Source organism: Oryx dammah, unplaced genomic scaffold, assembly GCF_014754425.2.
Source record: "Oryx dammah isolate SB20612 unplaced genomic scaffold, SCBI_Odam_1.1 HiC_scaffold_9, whole genome shotgun sequence".
Lineage (NCBI taxonomy): Eukaryota > Metazoa > Chordata > Mammalia > Artiodactyla > Bovidae > Oryx > Oryx dammah.
In genome coordinates this window covers 44033203-44054696 of record NW_024070193.1, presented here as the reverse complement: position 1 = coordinate 44054696, position 21494 = coordinate 44033203, and the positions used below count along the sequence as shown (strand labels likewise).

Sequence of the window (21494 nt, the reverse complement as noted above, 5' to 3'; positions counted from 1 at the left end):
TGCCCTCAATCCAGGGGGCCCAGGTTTGATCCCTGGTTGGGGAACAAGATCCCACATGCCGCAGCTGAGACCCAGTGCAGTCAAAGAAGTAAATATTTTAAAAAAACAAAAATGGAAGAACCATTTTCAGTGTTGAGAGTAAAAACTAACAGCCCAATATACGAAAAATGGGTTCTTTTTATGTTCATTTTATGTTTTTTTATTTGGTTAGAGCTTGTAGCAGTCGTTATGTTTTGTTTTTGACATAACAGGTTGAAGGTCATTGAAGATGAATTGATGCAGGCTTCCACAAAGAAATTCTCTCTGGAAAAGTTTTACAAGGAGCCCAGCGTTTCTAGTATACAAATGGTGGATTGCTGTAAGAGACTTCTAGAACAATCGCTGCCTTACCTACAAGGGATGCACCTTTGTGTTTCACATTTCTACTCTGTCATGCAGGATGGAGACCTTTGTATTCCTTGGAATTGGAAGAATGGAGAAGCCATTAAATAACACAGAAATCTATATTATTTTTTAAAAAGATAAGAAACTGTTATACTTATTTAAAATCCACAACTTGATATAACAGTATTATTTACGTGGTACAGGAACAGAGTTTCTAATTGCTGCTTTGGAAGTAGACTTTTTAAATTAATTTCTATTAGGAAACTTGTTTTTAAAAGGTTTTACCTGCCAATGGTTTCTTATTCCTCCCCAGATAGTGTTTATCTGATTGGCAGAAAAGATGTTAGAAAGAATGTATTTGTAGTGGTATGAAAATGGAGGATTCTACCTCCAGGAAAGGTAACATTGGTAAGTATGAACAGATCTCATTCCGTATGGCTCTGAAGTCTTGGATGCAACTTTATGGTTAGATCACATGGTATCAGTACACATACCTATACTTTGTAGCCAATTATGTGTTGTCTTGAGTCCAAACAGGTGACATGGGTGGCACAAATTCATGAACTGAATTTTGCCTAAAGACAGAGTAGATGGGAAAAATCACTGAATGAACATACGATATTGACGTTATCATAAGCCATCTGCAACAGTTTGTTAAAGCACATCCAATGACAGGGGATTTAAAGTATTCAGTAGGTACATGTATATGTATGACTGAGTCCCTTCTCTGTTCCTCTGAAACTATCACAACATTGTTAATCGGCTGTACCCCAATACAAAATAAAAAGTTTCTTAAAAATAGTTTTCTTACCCGTTAAGATACTGTAATTGTCAGCAGCCTATAACCAAGAGACAAGTGAATTTTTTTTGAATCATTGAATGAGGTGATTGATTTGTTTTCATGGACAGACACTACCCAGAAAAATCCTTGTTTCTCAAAGAGTTCTACCAATTAGGGTCCAGTTTGAAATGATTCAGACCACTCAGGATCTGTCACCCCTCTCTACCCTGGTCTTCCAGTGATTGGAGCACAGATTGAAATGCCCGAGTCACCTCCTGTCCACAGTTGTGTGGACTTCACTGAACCCATAACCCAGCCCCAAGGTCTGTAGACATAGGGCTCCTCTGCAGATATTTCCCTTAGGACAATATTTTCTTTTTACCAGATCCCAAACCTCTTCCGCTTATTTCTCAAAAGGACAAGGTGAATCCAGGTCTGTAACACCCATTTTTGAGGCTCTTACTGCTGCAGAAATAAAGGTAAATTTCCATAGAGTATTAGAAAGGCAGATGTTAAAATCAATTCTAGAAGCATGTTTTAAATTTATCTAAAATTGATTATTTGAACAGTTAAAGTACACATGTGTGTTTGAATAAGTATTGATTTGTATTTAGTATAGTTTGTGCATACCACCCCTTTTAACCTGTGCCTAACAACTGTACTTATTTTGTTTTTCTAATGTAAAAATGTTGCTGCCTATGAAAGTTTTCCAGAACCAAATAATGGGAGTGAAACATTCTTCAGAGGTTACACAGGAAGATTTACTGGAGGGATTTCAGTGGTGGAACAGTGGTTCGGACTCAGTGCTTTTACCACTGAGGGCACAGGTTTGATCCCTGGTTGGAGAGCTAAGATCTAACAAACTGCATGGCCAAAAAAAAAAAAAAAAAATTTGGAAAAATAAGTTTGGATTATGCCATTTCTAAGATCAACTAATACAGAATCCTCAGTAATATGTTTTGAATTGCACTTGGTCTCAGAACTGTTACATAATAAATAATACGTTAACCAGATCATCACTTTCTCACTATTCATTAATGGTTTACGACTATTTCAACATAAAGGAATTTACAAAAACATCGTTGCCTGTTTATGCCTATTTGACTTCCTCTCCCAATCTAACAAAAATGTTCTGGAAAAACTTTCTCTCCCACCACTGAAAGCTAGGACAGGATCAGACCCCGCTAACCTTGAATCCTCAGCTCTCCATAGGAACCTGAGCCCTGAGCTCATCCAGGGGTGCACCCTCTGCCCAGGCCATCCCATCAGGGAAGTGTTCGTCCAGAGGCATGACTGTCCATAGGACAGGTCTCCCAAGGCCCCGCCTCCTTTCTCTCTAATCCTCCTCCTCCAGGCAGCCTCCCTGAGTCACGAGAGGGCTGTGGGCCTTGAGGGGTGGACAGTTGGGCAAGAGGAGCCATGGCTGCCTCAGGAGCCAGCTCACCTTTAGAAACTGATAACCCTTGGCCTCAGTCTCCCCATCTGTGAAAGGAGGCCCAGGGCATGTTCTTGGAGCTCCTCCTCACCCTGAGTGAGTCTGACCCTGGAAAAGAGCCCTCCCTTGGATGGTCCTTGGCCACCAGCCCAGGTGCCTCTTGCTCCTTAGCAGTTAGAAGAGGAGGAGGAAGTGGAGCTGTCAGTGCCCAAAGCAGACCTGAGTTGACACCAGGGGACCCTCTTCCCCTCCTACATCCCAGCTGCTGCAACCTGGTTCTACTGGTCACTCCAAACCCTTCCCTGTTACAGAGCACTTTAGGGATTTTTTTCTCTAAGCTGACATGTTTCATATGGAAACTATAGGGTGAAGATTTGGCGCCAGGCCCTTCTGTCTGCAGCAGGCAGGAGACATGGGATTAGAACCCAGGCACCCCAAGGGCTGTGAGGCATCCACGCGGGCAGGAGCACCCCCAGCTCTGGGAGCGTCCACCCCCAGGTCAGCACCAGGCGTTGGCAGGACCCCCACACATCCAGCAATGCGATGGTCCTACGAGGGTGGAGCGCCTTGGGGTCAGTCGTGTCAGTCCTGGCCACAGTGGTGCACACAGGTCAGCGGGGGGTCCCGGCTGACTTTACCCGGCCCTGGGTGACCATTGTGAGGACCAGGAGAGGTGGTGCCCCTCTGCTCCTCCTGAGTGACCTGGCAGTGGCCTTGGCCTTGCCCCCCAGTCCAGACTGCTCAGGCAGCCCCCACTGTCCCTGCTCTAGCTGGGCCAGGCCGTGGACTGGGTCCCACCAGTGGCTACAAGTGTTCTGGAAGCAACATCTATATACCTCTGCCCCAAAGTCCGCCACAGCAGTTCATGCTGGGGAAACCGGCTCAGCACAGGGCGTGGCCATGCAGGAAGGAGCCATTGGATTTCACCCTCAGTCTTCAGGAGGTCAGTTTTTCTTTCTGTCACCACCTCAGGCACTGGCCTAGACCAGGTGTCAGCAGGCATAAGGCAGGGTTTCCGGGTGAGCAGGACGAACAGCAGGAAGGCGTCAGAAGGTGTGACAGAGGCACGACACCATTCATGTAGACAGCGGCCCTGGGTACTCACTTTATCTGCACCTCCAAGAGCAAGTAGGATGGACGAAGCGGGCAGAAAGGACAGGACTTGCACCCCTAGGAGAAAGCTGTGGAAGAGGAAAGGTTCCCTCATTCTGGGAAGCCCCTTCACTGGCAGGGAGATCAGTTGGGACTGCAAAGGAGTTTCAGAGGCTTAGAGGAGGGCAGAACAGCCAGCGTGTGGCAGGCAGGACAGAGAGCGCGGTCAGCAGGCAGTCCTGGCCACCTCACTGCACTCCCCAACCCAAGTCACGCATCTACTGTTGCACTTGGGGGCTGAGGTGCAGAAACTCCGGCTTCAGCAGACAGACTGGGGGAGAGGACTGGGGTTTGCTGCCTGCTGACTCTAGAATGTGGTCTGGGCCACAATTCGGGGTGCAGAGGACAGAGCCCGAGTCCGCCATAGAACAGACTCAACACACGTGCAAATAGAGGGGCGCGTCCCCACCATATCAGCCTCATGCTCCGTGTGCTCAGTGGACACAGCTCTGCTGCCAGCCACTCTGGGAGCACTCCAGCCAGCAGGCTGCCCACACATGGAGGCGGGGCTGAAATCTGAGCCAGTTCCCAGGGGTTGCGGCTGTGGGACATCTGAGTGCATTCCTGGTGCTCCCAGGCTGGGGCGGGTCCCACACTAGCAGCAGCGGGCTTTGCGGGCGCACACCCAGAGGCGAGCAGGGTCTGGGTTTATTCCACAGCTCCCACAGCGGGTCCAGTGCCAGACTCAGCACGTCTGCACCTGCAGTTTTGCAACCACAGTGCCTGAGAAACTCCTGGGCCAACTGTCAGTGTTCCCGTGAGTGAGAACAGGTGGTTCCATGAATGAGGCGGGCTGAGGGCAGTGCCAACAAGTGTACTTTGTGAGCGCGCACAACGGATGATGGCAACACTGTGGAGACACTTCCCAGGGGACACATCCTGCAGAGGAATATTCAGCAGCTCCTCTCTCAGCAGGCTCAGACGGTTAAAGAGTCTGCCTGCAGTGCAGGAGACCAGGTTCAATCCCTGGGTCAGGAAGATAGACCCGTGGAGAAGGGAATGGCAACCCACTGCAGTATTCTTGCCTGGGAAATTCCATGGCCGGAGGAGCCTGGTGGGCTACAGTCCATGATAGGGTCGCAAAGAGTCGGACACGACTGAGCGACTGACTCACTCACTCCCAGCAGGAGCATTCCAGCCCCACCTCCCTCACACCGCAGCTTAGAACCAGACCTGGAGGCTTCTGTCCTAACAAGTAGGAAGCAGATCCTGCTCCTGGACAGGGCCGTGGCAACCACAAAGCAAAAAGGAGGCCCCACCCCACATCCAGGGCAGGCTCCGGTCACTGTACCACCAACCACAACCACACCTCCTATCCGGGGGATAATGGCTAGCACACGCTGAGGAAAGATGCAACAGGCAGACATACTAAAAACAGCGCTCACCCCAAAAATATGAGACTCACACAGGCTACGCAGGGATGGGCCCACATAAAAATGGCCCTTCCAGACCAGAGTAGATAACTGTTATTTCTAAATTCACAGAGACAAGAAGGAAAAGGAAGAAACTAAAAACTAAACTGATTAAAAGAATGAGAGAATCTCCCTGAAAGACCAAATGATGAGAGAGACCTCTCCAATCTCGAGAGGCCCAGAGATAAAAAAGGTCATAAAAATACTGAAGGAATTAAGCAGTAGAAATGCAGATGACTGTAACAAGGAAACAGAAACTAGAAGCCCCTGCCTTTACAGCTGTGTGATCGTCACTCCACTCCGACTTGAAAACCACCCACAGATCTTTTTTTTTTTTGGTCATGTTGCTGAATCTTAGTTCCCTGACCAGGGATCGCACCTGTACCCCCTGCTGTGGAAGTGTGGAGTCCTAACCACTGGACCCCCAGTGAACGGCTCCACCCACAGATCTCTATTTTCCCTCCCCCCATTTCATGTCCCCTAACGTACATGTACTAGCCTATGGTGCAGACCTTGTGTGAACTATGTGGTCTTGTTAACTGCAGGGCCCTTGCTTGAAGAGGTGCGGGGATAATGCTATGGACAGTCAGACCAACCCAGACAAGAAACTTCTGCCAAGCTTTTGTCACATGAACACGGTCAGGAGAAGAGGCCCCGCCAGGTCATGAGGCAAAAGACCAAGCCATGCTATGCTCCAAGGGCTCTGGGCGGTTTGTCCACAGGATGAGCAATAGTCACTGTTCCCCTGGGGACTCCGCTGGTATAAACGGAGCCCTGGTCCCTGTCCCAGCCTGAGCTTGAACCTCTCTGGGCAGCCCTGGAACACTTGCTGAGACTCTTGGGGGCTACATAGAGTGAGGCTAAGGAGCTCCTGCAAAGTCAGGACTAGGGGCCTGGCCACAACAACTCTGCCTAAAAGGCCAGCACCCCTAACCATGACAACGAGATCTTCGTCAAGGCCATCCATCAGGGATCCTGGAGAGTGTACACTGGTCATTCCCCCCAACCCTGTGGAGCTCGTGGCCCCTGCCCTCTGCCACGCTCGGCCATGCCCTTGGCACCAGCTGACCCCACCTGAGACCTGACCGCCAGGCCCTCTGTGTCCTGGGGGCCTCAGCCAGTCCTGGCTTCTGGGGACACAGTCACAGACTGTGCAGTTGAGCAGACCTGCAGACAGGCTGGCTCACTCCCACCTCACGCAGGGAGGGAAACTGAGGGCAAGAGACGTGGGGTCCTGGCAGTGTCAGAGGGTCATTGGCCAGAGGATGGAGGCTGGATCCCAGGCCTTTCTTCTCCAGCCCAGAGAACTGGGGTTTCCTGGGGTCCTCAGGCTGGGAGAAGGTGTTTCAGAGCCTCCACTTAGCACCTCCTGTCCAGCATGATCACGTCAGTAGGCAGGAGTCACCCACTCCTACGAGGGCCCAGAGGCTGCCCACTCTCCCACCAGAGCATCGCCCAGCCCCTATTCTAACTGGGGAGGCTCTTTGCCCAGTCTCCCTGGCTCCAGGCTGCCCCCCACCGCCCAGATCCAGTTCTAACCCCTTTCTGATCAGAGCCCAGGCTAGTCCTCAATGCGGCCCCGAAGCCCCGGTAGCCCTCGATTGTGCCCAGAGACACCAGGCCTTCGAGTCCCACGCAGCCTGGCTTATTCTTATCTCAGCCAAGCTGGTGATCCTTCAGGCTCTGGCTGGGAACTAGGCATATTACTCTGCAGCTGACAGTAGAACCAAATTCTTGAATCCCAGAGTTAAAAATACCAAGATGTCTTGAGAGGTAAAGGAAGTTCTTAAAAAAAAAAAAAAAAGTGTCAAAATCTAAGTTAAATTTATATGGGGTTTGAAAGCACTGGGCATATTCTTATAAGAACTCTGCCAAGGGTCCTTAGTGCTTCTAGGGGAGGCAGGCCAGTCTTTCATGGCGTGAAGGCGTACTGGTGCCAGGCGATAATGGCTCAGCAAGGTGCTTAGACGGCGTGGTCAGGCGTATTTGCTCAGGCTCAAAAGGAAAATCGGTTATTCCCAGTAAGGATGTTTTTCAGCTTGCAGGTGAAGCCCCAGGGGGCTGGAGGGCTGGGAGGAAAGGCAGAGGCTTGCGGCAGAAGGGCTGGCCCAAGGGGGCTGAACGGTGGCCCAGCGCCTCCTGGCGGCGAGATGGTGACAGGAACTGAAGAGAACGGCGAGGGGCTCAGCGCTCCATCTTTGGCCAGGAGATCGGGCGGCGGAGCTGGGAAGGAGTTTCGAGAGCCAACGTCTTTCAGTGCAGCTTTAGGAGGGGGTGGAGGGGCGGCCTTCTGTGCAAGTGTGCCGGCCGTGCCTTGGGTGCTGGGAGGCGCACACTGCAGGGCCCTGCGCTGAGATCTGGGTCCCTCTCCTGGCTTCTGGAGAGGAGCTGGTGACGCTGCGGGTGCGTCTGTCTTCTGCTGGGGGTAGGTGATTTCTCCAGTTACCTCGTTTATCCAGAAAAATGTATCTGGACTTTTCTTCCCGTGTCCAAATTGACTCTTTGACATAGCTACAAAGGAGAAAATGGAGACAACACAGGAGCGTCCTCAGTCTTCCACACTGAGGACGGAGAGCTCCCCCTACAGCATCAAAGGGAACCATCAGCCCCTGGGCTTCTATGAACCACCTGTGCTAGCCCTCTGTCATCCAATATGCTCCAGAAATCTCCAGGACCAAGAACGGACCTACCTGGCGGCTCCAATGAATTCTAGGACCTTTTTTTTTTTTTTTTGGTAGTACCCGTGGGTCTTATGGAATCTTAATCCCCAGACCAAGGATTGAACTCCTGCCTAGCAATGAAAGCACAGAGCCCTAACTACTGGACCACAGGGACTTTTCTAGGTTCTTTTCTTAATTATCTTTTCAAATTTTAAAATTTTAACGAAGTATACTAAAAAGTATACTTTGGGGGCTTTCCTGGTCCACTGGTTAAGAATCCGCCTGCCAATTCAGGGGACAGAGGTTCAATCCTTGATCCTGGAAGATCCCATGTGCTGCGGGGCAACTAAACCTGCAAGCCACAACTACTGAGCTTGTGCTCTGTACCAAGAGAAGTCATGGCAATGAGAAGCCCAGGCACTGCAATGAAGCCCCCCGTCACCACAACTAGAGAAAGCCCACAGCAAGGAAGACCCAGTGCAGTCAAAAATAAATAAGTACAAATAAATCTTTTTTTTTTTCCCTAAGTATACTTTACATCTTTATCTAGTTCAGATATACTTGTGTGTGTGTATGTTTGTGTGAATGCATGTGCTTGTGTGTGAATGAATACTAACAGTTTCATAATGTCAATGGTTGTGTGCCATGGTCTCTGATATTTTCTATGCAATAGAGTTCCCCCATAATCTTTAAGAAAATGCTCGTTGCCATTCCTGAAACTTATTTTATAAAGGAAGCAACCATGATTAAATGATAGCTTCCAAAACGCTCTTAGATTAACAAGAGAATGGAGAATGCTGGACCTTCTACAAAAGACGACCAAAAAAAAAAAATCACTTTTACAAATTTTAAAAACACATGACCATGTGTAGTCAGTGGAAAGGCCCCCTAAAGATGTCCTTGCCCTAACCATCGGAACCTGTGAATATGTTTTATTATATGGCCAAGGGAACTTTGCAGATGTAATTAAAATTATGGACCTAACTCTAGGGCATACTATCCTGTATCACCTGGGTGCCCCAACCTAATCACGTGGGCTCTGCAAAATAGAGAACTTTTTCTCACTGGGGTCAGAGAGACAGAACAGAAGAAGTAGAAGACAGACTAAGTATGAGAAGGATTCTGCTGCCATTGCTGGCTTGATGATGGCAGGGACCAAGTGAAGACCATGACAAGGAAATCAACTCTGTCAACAAAATGAACGAGCCTAGAAGTGGATTTTCCTCTGAGTCTCCAGGTAAGAGCCAAGGATAGACAAAATCTTGATGGCAGTCTTGTGAGACCCTAAGCAGAGGAACAAGCAACACTTGCCCGTCTCAGGCTCTGTGAGATAGTAAATGGCTCTTGTTCCAAGCAGCTACATTTGTGGGCATTTGTTACTGCAGCAACAAACTCACCATGGGAACACTTTTCCAGGAACACTGCAAGAGAGAGGCTTCCCAGCTGATTCTTTCTGAGCTCAGAGTAAGCCTGCCTTGGTGCGGGCCTCTTGGCCAGTCTGGGGACTCCTCTCACTTTCCTTCTGTCAATATTGATAATTGCTTCACTTTCGTTGGAATGGACAGGGACTGCCACCCCTGAGAAACATCAAGTTACACTACCTAGAACGTCAATGAGCTTTCAAGATTCTGACACCTACATCCTATATGAAGCTCTGATTTGTCCTCAGGCAGAGAGGGTTTCTCCACCTTCCGCCGTGGTCCACAAGGCCATGGAGAAGTCACCACACTGGGCAGGATTCCCAGAATCAGGGTTGCTTGTAGCAAGGGCACACAGTGGGTTGAACAGGGAGGGGCTGGCCAGAGCTAGGGGACTAAAAAGGTGGGAAGGATTTGAAGCTCACCTGTCAGAAGGTGCTGGAGGGAGGAGTCTATGGAGGGAGCTTCAGAGAGAAAGGGCTGTGGAAGACTGGGGGCTCCTAGCAACCTGATTATTGTGTAAAGTGCTTCCCACCCTATGCCAGCCCAGATTCTACCTAGTAACTTCAAGTCTGTCCAGCAAAGCCATACACACACCTCACCCCTCCTCTGGTCCCCTCTGTCATACCACCTGAAATCCCAACCTAAAAAAAAGAAATAAATAAATAAAAAGAAATTAAAAAAAAGAAATCCCAACCGAGAGGTGGGATACCTAGAGGTGTCCCTGACACCTGCCCTTCCCTTTCCCATAGTTGCCAACTTGTGCCAGCTCTGCTGCATGGCTCCTCAAAGCAGCATCTGTTTTCTCAAGGATATAAGCCTATAGACAAGGGGCATGTCCTCCCCTGGCAGAGTTAGTTCATAGCATAGTGGATGCCAGGCTAGAAATTTCTCACAGATATACTCCCTACTCAGCTGGGTGTGGCTCACCCTTGGACCCAAACTCTCTCCATGGCCTCAGCTCCCTGAGAACTAGACCTGTTCCCCATGGTGTCTTGTTTGCCAGAGCAACACATCATTTTGTTTCAAGCAGGATACACTGCTTCCTTCCTTTCCATACATCAGGAATTAATAAGTGCTGGCTTTAAATATCTTTTGGCTGAATATAATTTTCAAGGACCAGGGACTTCCTGGCAGTCCAGTGGTTAAGACACTGAGCTCCCAGTATCGGGGGCATGGGTTCGATCCCTGGTCAAGAAACAAAGATCCAACATGCCCTATGAAGGAGAAAAACAAAAATTTCAAGGACTAAATTATGTCAGAATCAGACACTCTTTTTTGTATATGTGCATGTCTAAACTTTTCCTCTTTCCTTACAGAGAAGAATAATTAGCTATCTCTCTAAAGTCAATTCCCTCTCATTTTTTCCTGTCACAGTTTATCTCTTTTCCCTCTCCTGAATGTGAAGGATTTACTCATCAAAAAATGCTTTCGGATGTTATATAGATATATTCTATGAACATTTAGGTTGGATGAAGCCAAAATTGTCTAAATAAGAAAAAGGAAAGAAATGTTACTGAAGTATTTCTATTTATAAACATTAGAAAGTATACTTGGGAGTTTCCGGGCTGGTGGACACGTAGAAATGCTGGCACACTTGTTACTCAGACGGGGCATGGATGCTACCCTGTGAGCCTCTTCCATCTGGCTGTTCCTAGGTTATATCTTCTATAATAAACCTGTAATCTAGGGGGGGAAAAAAGTATATTTACCTAATAGCCTTTGTAACTATTATGAGATAATAAGAATTTAAAAGAAAATCTATTTAAAAGAAAAATCAATAATTTAAAATCAATTTAAAAGAAAATCTGGTATGATTCAGTCTTCATTAATTTATCATTTAAAAACATGTTAACACAATATTTTGGTTTGTCTAAGACCAAAATTAAATTTCTCACAATTCAAACTTCCTATATTTCTTATGCTGGTTTCACTAGTTAAATCTGTATCCATTTTATCCCATGCCATAACTTAGTGGAAAGTAGGCTTCATCCAATCCATTGAAGACCTGAAGGAAAAAAAAAAAAGCTCTCATGACTGTCTTCAGCCTGTAATATCAGTCTTCTCGTGCCTTTGGCCTCCAACTCAGACTGGAACTACAGTACCAGCTCTCCTGAGTCTGGACTTCTCAGCCTTCAAAATAATGTAAGCCAATTCCTTATAATAACACACACTCTCTCTCTCTACATACACACACACACGTACACACATATGTTGCCTCCATTTCGCTGGACAACCCTCATATAGTCTTTTCAAATGACTACATTAGTAGAGGTTCCTTTTTTTGTCACCAAACTATTCTGCTCTCAGTCCTTTCAGCACACACTTAAATCCTGTTGTTAGCAATTCCCTTGCATAGATCTTTTTTTCAAAAAGACATCTTTACAAAATGCAGAAATAAATTCACCCTTAAAAATAAAGACCACTCCTCAAAATTAAATTTCCCAGAAATTAAAGTTCACAGGACTAAAACAATTGCCCTTGCCCAGGCACATTAACCAGCAAAAGCAGAGAGGTACATATTTACACTGGTAGCAAAGGAGCTTTCCTCCACAAATTGCCCTGGAGTGTCCATGGTGACAGCACATGGCAAGCACTATGATTGACTGAAGACCTTGATGTCACAAAGGCCAGCTGCCGGCGCCAGAGAATAAAAGAAGATGGCCGTGGGGCAGGGAGGGGATGACCGGACTTCAGCCACTCCTCCTCCTGGTCCTTTCCTTGGAAGTCCTCCTTCCCTCAGACCCACTGAACATGGCCTTGGAACCCACGTAGCATTCCAGTCCCAGGCCCGAAGTCTTCTCACTGCCCCTCAATCGGACCCACCTTTTTCACCCAGCATCTAACAGCTGAATAGCTGCTCAGATCTTGAAACATACTCCAACCTAGAAGGTAAGGGCTTTCAGATTTCACCAGGAAGGATGGCCACTTCATACCTCCTAAAAGAAATAGAACTTACAGATGCATAGGAAACAGCCTTTGGCAAACAAGGGGTCAGTTATTTAGACCAGGAATGGATTTGGACACATTGGACTGAAGGTCTGATCAAACCTAAAAATGAATTTTGGACAGTTTAGGAGACCTCTCTTGTTCCTGGAAAAGCTTCTGAAAAGCTGTACCCCCATGGGGTATGGGGTTAGTTCACTGAAGCCCAGGGACCATGGGGTTCCTTGCTGTTTGAGGGGCGGATGCCTCCACTGCCCACTGACGGAGAACTCACTGAGGTTTTCTCTCCCCTCCTGTAGATGTCTAGAAGTCAGGTGGGGTCAAAGCACAGGCCTCTACCCACATTTATGTGGGTAAATGAAGTCACAGCACAAGTCACCTACCCCACGTGGAAGACAGACTTGCCAGCACTGTCTCCTGCTTGTCTGCTGAACCTGACATGCGAACCCCCATCTGGATGTGGGGCTGGGGAGGTGGTTCCCCCCTGTCCCAGCCCACCTATGGTCCCTACACAGACATGGGGTCCAGTAGCAACCCCCGCTGCTGCCTCTCCCAGAAAAAGTGGCCCAAAGAGCCCTGGCTACTCTCCAGGTGCTGACCGGGTGCCTGTTACTCTCAACAGACCTCCATCGCTGCCAGATACAGGCCCTCCTCCGCTTTGCAGGCCATCCATACCACCCCCTCAGCCACTGCCCGCTACGTTCCCCTCCCCACAAGGCACTGTCCCAGCGCAGGGGCTTTCCTACTTTCACGATTTGTCCCTGAAGCTGACATCCTTCAGCCCCGAGAAAGTCGTCTTCCAGGTGGTTAGGCTTACTCACAGGATGCTCCACAGGGTCCTCAGAGGCCTCCAGCCGGACACAAATCATGACCTGGTTTGATCTTTAAAACTTCTCAAAATCTAATTTTGAAGGCTTTCTTCAATTCTTTTTATCATTATATATACATGTAATTATGTTAGATAAATAAAAAGATAATATCCAGGGTGTCAGTCTTTGTGCTTCTATGTGTTTCCTGTTTCAAAACATATATATGATTATTAGGAAAACGATGGCGATAGACACTGAAAAAAAGGCTGAGACCTACAGTCTTTCATTTCAGTGGTCCTATAAAAAGATAAGCCTTCTACTATTGAAAATGAAAGGAATCCAAAACATAGGGAACATTTAGTGGTCTCTGCCACACCAATTGCATATGGAATCTTTCAGAGAGTTGGAGACAGAAACACAAGGGAGAAGAAGCAACAGAAATATAAAGCAACCAAAAAACAAAAGATAAAATGGCAGTCACAAGTCTTCATATATCAGTAATTATCCTAAATTTTAGGTGAATTAAATTCACCAACCAAAAGACAGGGTGGCTAGATGGATTAAAAAACAAGATCCCATTATATGGTGCTCCCAAGAAACTCAGCTCTAGAGACAAATGTAGGCTCAGTGGGAAAGGATGGGATACTCTGAGCAAATGGCAGCCAAAAGGAAAAGTGTGGCCGTACTCATATGAGACAAAATAGACTTCAAACCATAAAAGGTTAACAAGAGACAAATATAATGATAAAAGGGATGATTCATCAAAAAGGCACGACATGTATTAACATATAGGTACATAACCTGGAAACACCAAAAAATCTGAAGCAATTAATATAATTGTTTAAAGGGAGGAAAGGAGAAATTGACAGCAACACAGTAATTGTAAGGGACTTATACACCTCACTTACATCAATGGATAGATACTTCAGACAGAAAATCAACAGGGAAACATTGGCCTTAAGTGAAACATGGAACTAAATAGACCTAAAACTATATACAAAACATTCCATCCAAAAGCTGCAGAATACATTCTTCTCAAGTGCATATGGAACATTCTCAAGAATAGACCGTGTGTTAGGACACAAAAAGTTATTCAGTAAACTTAAGAAAACTAAAATCACATCAAATATCATATTCAATGGTGAAAACCTGAGAATTATCTGTCTAAGATCAGGAATAAGACCAGGGCCTACTCTAACCATTCTCATTCATGACATTGGAAGTCCTAGCCAGGGCAATTAGGCAAGGAAAAGAAGGAAAAGGCACTCAAATTGAAAAGAAACAAGTAAAACTTACACTATTTGCTGATACCATTTTTGTATATAGAAAACACTAAAGACTTCCCTGGTGGCTCAGAGGTTAAAGCGTCTGCCTCCAATGAGGGAGACCTGGGTTCGATCCCTGGGTCGGAAAGATCCCTTGGAAAAGGAAATGGCAATCCACTCCAGTATTCTTGCCTGGAGAATCCCATGGACGGAGAAGCCTAGTAGGTTACAGTCCATGGGGTCGCAAAGAGTTGGACATGACTGAGCGACTTCACCTTCACCTCACCTCAAAGACTCCATACACACACACACACACACACACACACACACAAACCTACTAAAAAAAATAAACAAATACAAGGCCTCCCCTGGTACTTCAGTGGTTAAGAATCCACCTGCCAATACAAGGGACACAGGTTTGAGAGGGTAACAGGCAGGAAGGCCAGGGGTCTCCAAATGGAGGAAATAGCCTGCAAGTGTCAGACATTTTTCTCTCTCTTAAGCAGCCGGAGGAAACAAACTAGCGATATTTTTTCCTTCTCTATACAAATTTAAAAGGTTTCTCTTAAAATTCTGTGTTGCCATAGTGACACCTGGTATCACCTGTGAAGTTAACCAAAGCCTTTTTCTTATGGAAATATTTATCTTAAGCTATGCTAATATACTATGCATTTACCCCAAACTCTGTCTTCAAGTCGGTTCCGCCTTCTGGGCTCAGAAACTACTTGATAAACCAGTATGTTATACTCCGATATTGTTCCTCTAATCTGTGTAAATGAAACTATTTGTATGGTGATCTGCCCTTCTTCAAGATCCAAGTTAATCATTTTATGGCCCAAGATAAACCATTTGGTGCCAAGATTATCCCAAAATACATCTTATGGGTGAGGGGCCTGGTGCCATTCTGAGTTTTGAGACATTCCTTTCTTTCATTAACGGGCTGCTTGTGACTATATAACATCCAGCTGAAGACTAGCAGGGGGGAACTCTTTCTGCCCCCTTCTGATGCCTATGTCAGAAGCTTTCTCTATCTCCTTTATACTTTAATAAAACTTTATTACACAAAAGCTCTGAGCAATCAAGCCTCGTCTCTGGCCCCAGATTGAATTCTTCTCCTCCGGGGGCCAAGAATCCCGGCGTCGTGACTCAACAACAACCTTTCAGGTTCAATTCCTGGTCTGGCAAGATTTCACATGCCGAGGGGCAACTAAGTCTGTATGCCACAACTACTGAAGCCTGCTAGCTCTAGAGACCCTGATCTGCAACAAGGGAAGCCATCACAATGCAAAGCCCACGTACCACAATAGACAGTAACCCCCACTCGCCACAACTAGAAAACGCCTATGTGCAGCAACAGAGACCCAGTGCAGCCATAAATAAATAAATAAAGCATTTTTTTAAAGATACAGTAAAGTTGCAAGGTACAAATGAACATATAAAAATCTGTTGCATTTTTGTACAGTAACAATGAATCAGCAAAAAGACACATTAAGAAAGCAATTTCATTTACAATCACAACAAAAAGAATAAAATATCCCTAGGAATAAATTTAACCAAGGAGTAAAAAACTGAAAACTATAAGATACTGTTGGAAGAAATTGAAGACACAAAGAAATGGAAAAATATTTCATGCTCATTGACTGGAAGAAGTAACATTGTTAAAACGTCCATATTACCTAAGGAAATCTACAGATTCAGTGCAATCCCCATCAAAACCCCAATGATATTTTTCACAGAGGCAGAATTAAAAAATCCTAAAATCTGTAGGAAACCACAAAAGATCCAGATAGCCAAAGCAGTCCTGAGAAAAAAGAACAAAGACGCAGGTGTCACAGTCACTGATGTCAGATTTTACTACAAGTAGTCAAAACAGCATGGTATTGGCAGAAAAACAGATGCTTAAGACTCTTTGCTTCCACTGCAAGGAGTGCAGGTTTGCTCTCTGGTCAGGGAAGTTCTGCACACTGTGAGGTGCAGTCAAAAAGAAAAAGCAATGTGTTGGAGAGAATGTAGGAAAGAAAGAATCTCATATATTGTTCATGGGAAAGTAAGTTGGTGCAGCCACTATGGAAAACAATATGGCAATTCCTCAGTATATTATTAGAATTACCATATGATCCAGTTCTTCTGCTTCTGAGGACTTATCCAAAGAATATGGAAATATAATTTTGAAAAGATAAAATACACCCTATGTTCATTGCCACAGCATATACAATAACCAAGATGTGGAAACAACTGAAGTGTACCCATCAACACAGGGATGTTCTGTATATATATATATAAAGATGTGGATAAAGATGCGGTGTATATACACAATGGAAATATTATTCGGTCATAAAAAGATGAAATCTTGCCATCTGTGACAGAAGGGACTTTAAGGGTATTACACTAAGTGAAATAAGTCAGACGGAGAAAAACAACATACAATTTCATTCATACACGGAATATAAAAAACAAGAATAAAAACAGATACAGAGAACAAGCTGGTGGTTATCAGAGGGTAAGGGTGACAAGGGTGAAAGGGATCAATTGTATGGTGGATCAAAACTAGACTTTTGGTGGTAAGCATGCTGTAGTGTATACAAAAGCAGAATTACAGTGCTGTACACATGAATCTTAGGCTATAAACCGATGTTGACTCAATTAAAAAAAAATGTTCCCATGAATGAATGAACGAACAAATGAATGATTACTCCAACTACTGTGACCGATGATGAGTGAAAAGTCATCCTAGGACCGAAGCTTCATAGTGTGTGAACAAGACATTTGAAGACAGGAAAATACCGTTACTGGACACTGGATTACTCTAGTACTAGCGACCAAGGCTTACCAGTTGGAACATTCTTCTACAATCCAACTCATACAGGTAAACTCATAGTAATAAGACTTTCTACTTGCCTGAAATCGCTCCTTCTGATGATACTGCAGCCACCGAGCTTGCTCTCAGGACTCCAACTAGACTTTTTTTTTTGGAAGAAAATTAAGTCTTATTTTAAAAATCAAACCACTAGGAAAATATATCACAGTCTTGAAAGAGCAAACAGACAATATTATCAAGTAATAAGCTGGTAAAAAGCCAAGGTCCTTATCAAAATGATAAGGTGCCAGAACTGGGACAAGAATGACGCATGTAGCAAAGGCCCTGGCAAAAGTGGTATTTGGTAACATAGAGCAGTCCCTTTATCACTCTAAAGGAGCTAAAGCTCACCCCTAAATTGCTTGCTTTTCCTCCCTTGACTTTTGTGTTGCCAGGGGATTGTTTCAGTAAAGCTCTATTATTTCAGGGGGCAAAGTAAGAAACACTGGGTTTAGGCTCTCATTCTGTTTCATGAAAACCAGATTTTTCCAAAGCCCATACTTCACAACCCTCTTAATTAAGCAGCTAACAGTTCTTCTTTCACTGTTCATTCCTGAATATGAGCATATAACACTGTCAAAATCCCGTTTCCCTTCAAGGGTGAGTGTCACTGAAAGATTGTCTTGTCGCTTGGCTGACTTTGCTGCAGGCAGCCCCAGGGCTCACCACGGCTGCTAGCGAAAGGGAACACTTGCTTCCCTTACCAGTGTGATACCACTTCTATTTTTGCAGGGTCTCCAAGCTGAAAAATGTAGTGTGAAAATTTTAAGAAATACACAGCCACATCTTGATTGTCAGAAATAAGTATCTGCAGGGACCCTTTCAAAGTTTTTATCCAAACTGCCTCTCCTAACTTTACATATTAGATTAACATCATGCCCTTGTCTATTAAAAAAAAAACAAGCAAAACAAAATCCCTAGAAGCTCCCTGTTCCTTTCTAAATTAGTGACTGCATGGGTTTTATTAATTTGTGGGAAAAGTTGTAGTGATCCTTCTGGTAAACAGCAGGTGGGCAACAAATAGAAACACCTCTTCTCATATTCCACTAGACCATAAGCAGGTTAGATGAACCTGCCAGCCTCTTGGTATCTGTACAGTAAGAGAATCTGGGCCCTGGTTTGGTACAAGGGAGACTCCCTATTGCCAAGAGAAGCACTTGCCACATGAAATTCAGGCTCACAAAAAACCTCCTGAGCTATCTGTGACCCAAATTTCAGCCCCGTTTTTTTTCCATTTCACTTTCTAGGATCGAAACACAAAGGAACCAGTGTACAGAGCAAAGAAACACAGGCCTTCGACTTGCTGCCATCCTTAATTTCCTCCTTCATCAACTTTCCTTAAAAGACTCAAACCCCCATTCCTCTTTTTAAATCGATTCCTGCTCTTATCCCTGATGGCCCCTAGCAGACAGCTATTTCCCAATGGATGAGAGATTCCTTCAACTTCCTGGTCATGGCTGGGATGAGGTTCACGTGGTCATCCACACACTTGGTCATGCAGGTCTCCAGCCGCCGCTTCACCTGAAGCTCCTTACTCCCCACATCGATTGACTCTTTGGCCTTGTCACTGCAGTACAGAGTGCACCGGGCCAGGCGGTCCTGGAACTTCTCCAGCCCGCTGGTCGCCAGGGCTTGGGCTTGAGCCAGAGATGCATGGCAGTGCTCAATGCACTGGTGCCCTTGCTGCATGGACGCCTGGCTGTCTGCGCAACAGCCAGCGCTGCACTGGAACATGAGGCCCTGCATCTTCCGGATATTTTCCCTCTCCAGACTCTTCACCATAGAATCTACTGCCTCCTGCACCCGGAGCTGCTGCAGCTCCGCCACGGCAACCCGCACGGTTCCTGGCTGCACCGGCACCCACATGGACTCCTGCACAGACTATAGACTTTCTCCTTATATATAACTTCTATTTCTTTTTTTCTCATATGACTTTTTAATTAATTGGAGGCTAATTACAATATTGTGGTGGGTTTTGCCCACCACATTCACATGAATCAGCCTTAAGACATAAAAGTTCCCGCTTATGTTCACATTAGACTGCACCTTGACAGAATAAGCTTCTCAGCTGTGGATCTGATGATAGAACATTTAAATGTATATAATTAATTGTAAATGGACCAAGAAGGAAAACCTGTGGATTTTCCCAACAACTTTATACTTCTGTCTGAGTAAGATTCATGTGTCCAACTATTATGTGGAAATGTCTGTGTGAATCTAAAAGCACATTTCTCTTGGATTGCTGATGTCAGTATTTAGTATTGTTCTATATACATAATGACACCTTGGACTGACTCTCACCAAGGGAGAATCTTCCATGGCCATTTTAAATAAGCCACAATAATGTATCTGAGGGCAGTCTGTTTTCTGCTCTCATTCAAATCTTAAGTTGCAGAGGGAAAACATCCATACTTAGACCAATTTTTTCTACCTCTATTCAATATATTTACCAGATTCTTTAATTCACACCAACAGGAACCATCTATTGAAACCACATTACTATCCTATGAATCTTAACCAGTACACCTGGATGCACATGTCCTCCTTGCCTTAGTTATCTTATACAGATTTAATAGTGAAGGGCATGAACTGATGTGCTCCCAGGTCATCTGGGCAACAAAGATGGCTCAATCATAATCATGAATGTAAATGGAGGCATCTTTGCCTTTTTGCCTTTTTAATTGGCTCTAGGACTCCACTGTGAAGAGGAACTAAAGAGCCTCTTGATGAAAGTGAAAGGAGAGTGAAAAAGTTGGCTTAAAGCTCAACATTCAGAAAACCAAGATCATGGCATCCGGTCCCATCACTTCATGGGAAATAGATGGGGGAACAGTGGAAACAGTGTCAGACTTTATTTTGGGGGGCTCCAAAATCAGTGCAGATGGTGATTGCAGGCATGAAATTAAAAGGCGCTTACTCCTTGCAAGAAAAGTTATGACCAACTCAGATAGCATATTCAAAAGCAGAGACATTACTTTGCTGACTAAGGTCCGTCTAGTCAAGGCTATGGTTTTTCCTGTGGTCACGTATGGATGTGAGAGTTGGACTGTGAAGAAGGCTGAGCGCCAAAGAATGGATGCTTTTGAACTGTGGTGTTGGAGAAGACTCTTGAGAGTCCCTTGGACTGCAAGGAGATCCAACCAGTCCATTCTGAAGATCAGCCCTGGGATTTCTTTGGAAGGAATGATGCTAAAGCTGAAACTCCAGTACTTTGGCCACCTCATGTGAAGTGTTGATTCATTGGAAAAGACTTTGATGCTGGGAGGGATTGGGGGCAGAAGAAGGGGACAACAGAGGATGAGATGGCTGGATGGACAGACGGACGGGACAGATGGACGTAAATCTGAGTGAACTCCGGGAGTTGGTGATGGACAGGGAGGCCTGGCATGCTTGGTCGCAAAGAGTCGGACACGACTGAGCGGCTGAACTGAACTGAACTGAGGACTCCACTGTCTGGTTTCCCCTGTGCTCTTTTGGGGTCTTATCCAGGTCACTGCTCCATCTGAGGCAAATCTGGATTCTGCGCTGTTTTGTTAAAGTGACTGCTGCCGCTGCCGCTGCTAAGTCGCTTCAGTCATGTCCAACTCTGTGCGACCCCATAGATGGCAGCAACCAGGCTCCCCCGTCCCTGGGATTCTCCAGGCAAGAACACTGGAGTGGGTTGCCATTTCCTTCTCCAATGCATGAAAGTGAAAAGTGAAAGGGAAGTCGCTCAGTCATGTCCAACTCTTAGCGACCCCATGGACTGCAGCCCACCAGGGTCCTCCATCGATGGGATTTTCCAGACAAGAGTACTGGAGTGGGCTGCCATCGCCTTCTCCAGTTAAAGTCACAGATTTGCCTTATTAAATTTATTAATTTATTGAACCTTGCAAAATAAATGTTCATGAAGAGGAATACTCTTAACTGTGTTCTTAATTTTGAGAAACTCTTCCTGAGACTTTCATTGAGTTCATCACAGCAAGATAAGGTCAGTGAACAGCTATTACAACGTCAATGGGTCAAACCAATCGATGACATAATTCACACCTTTAAGTGACCAACTGTCTACAACTTAACACAAAATTTCCTCAAAAGTATTATCAGTCTCAAAATTTAAGTCAAATATCCTAGGAATTTAAAAAATACTTCAGCAAAATTGCATCATTTATTAGCGTATTTATCTTCCTGCTTCAAACCTGCCCTTCTAGAGATGCTTTGTGATGATGGGATTGGAATTCCGCGATCCACATCTCTGCTTTGCCTGCTGGTTTCATTAGGTTCTGCAATCAATGAGTAAGGGAGAGAAGCCTCAATATGGGAGGATGTGATGATTAATTTTGTGTGCCAGCTTGTCTGGGCCACAAACATTTGGTCAGATATTATTCTGTAAGGG

At 45.4% G+C, this 21494-nt stretch overlaps 3 protein-coding genes across 5 annotated transcripts in view; 1 reads left to right on the top strand and 2 right to left on the bottom strand.

The window, feature by feature from the left end:
- The window catches only part of TCAIM (T cell activation inhibitor, mitochondrial), a 38853-nt gene extending 36675 nt beyond the window's left edge, over window positions 1-2178 (top strand). For all 3 annotated transcript variants that reach the window (XR_005721981.1, XM_040246128.1, XM_040246127.1), the window contains exon 11: window positions 252-2178. Coding sequence is in view for 2 of the 3 variants with exons in the window: in XM_040246128.1 (XP_040102062.1) it covers window positions 252-492 (241 nt within the window). In the remaining variant the exon portion in view is untranslated. The remainder of the gene's footprint in view (window positions 1-251) is intronic.
- A 4799-nt stretch (window positions 2179-6977) lies between these two features.
- Window positions 6978-10965, bottom strand: CUNH3orf86 (chromosome unknown C3orf86 homolog). The gene is made up of 2 exons (XM_040246160.1): window positions 10796-10965; window positions 6978-7675 (listed from the first exon to the last, which is right to left on the bottom strand). The coding sequence occupies exons 1-2, from the start codon at window positions 10884-10886 to the stop codon at window positions 7161-7163; spliced, it is 606 nt and encodes a 201-aa protein (XP_040102094.1). The 5' UTR covers window positions 10887-10965; the 3' UTR covers window positions 6978-7160.
- Window positions 10966-18281: 7316 nt separating this feature from the next.
- LOC120867762 (protein FAM136A-like) lies at window positions 18282-19300 on the bottom strand. The gene has a single exon (XM_040246167.1). It carries the CDS (start codon window positions 18983-18985, stop codon window positions 18521-18523), a length of 465 nt encoding a protein of 154 aa, XP_040102101.1. The 5' UTR covers window positions 18986-19300; the 3' UTR covers window positions 18282-18520.
- Window positions 19301-21494: the final 2194 nt, after the last annotated feature.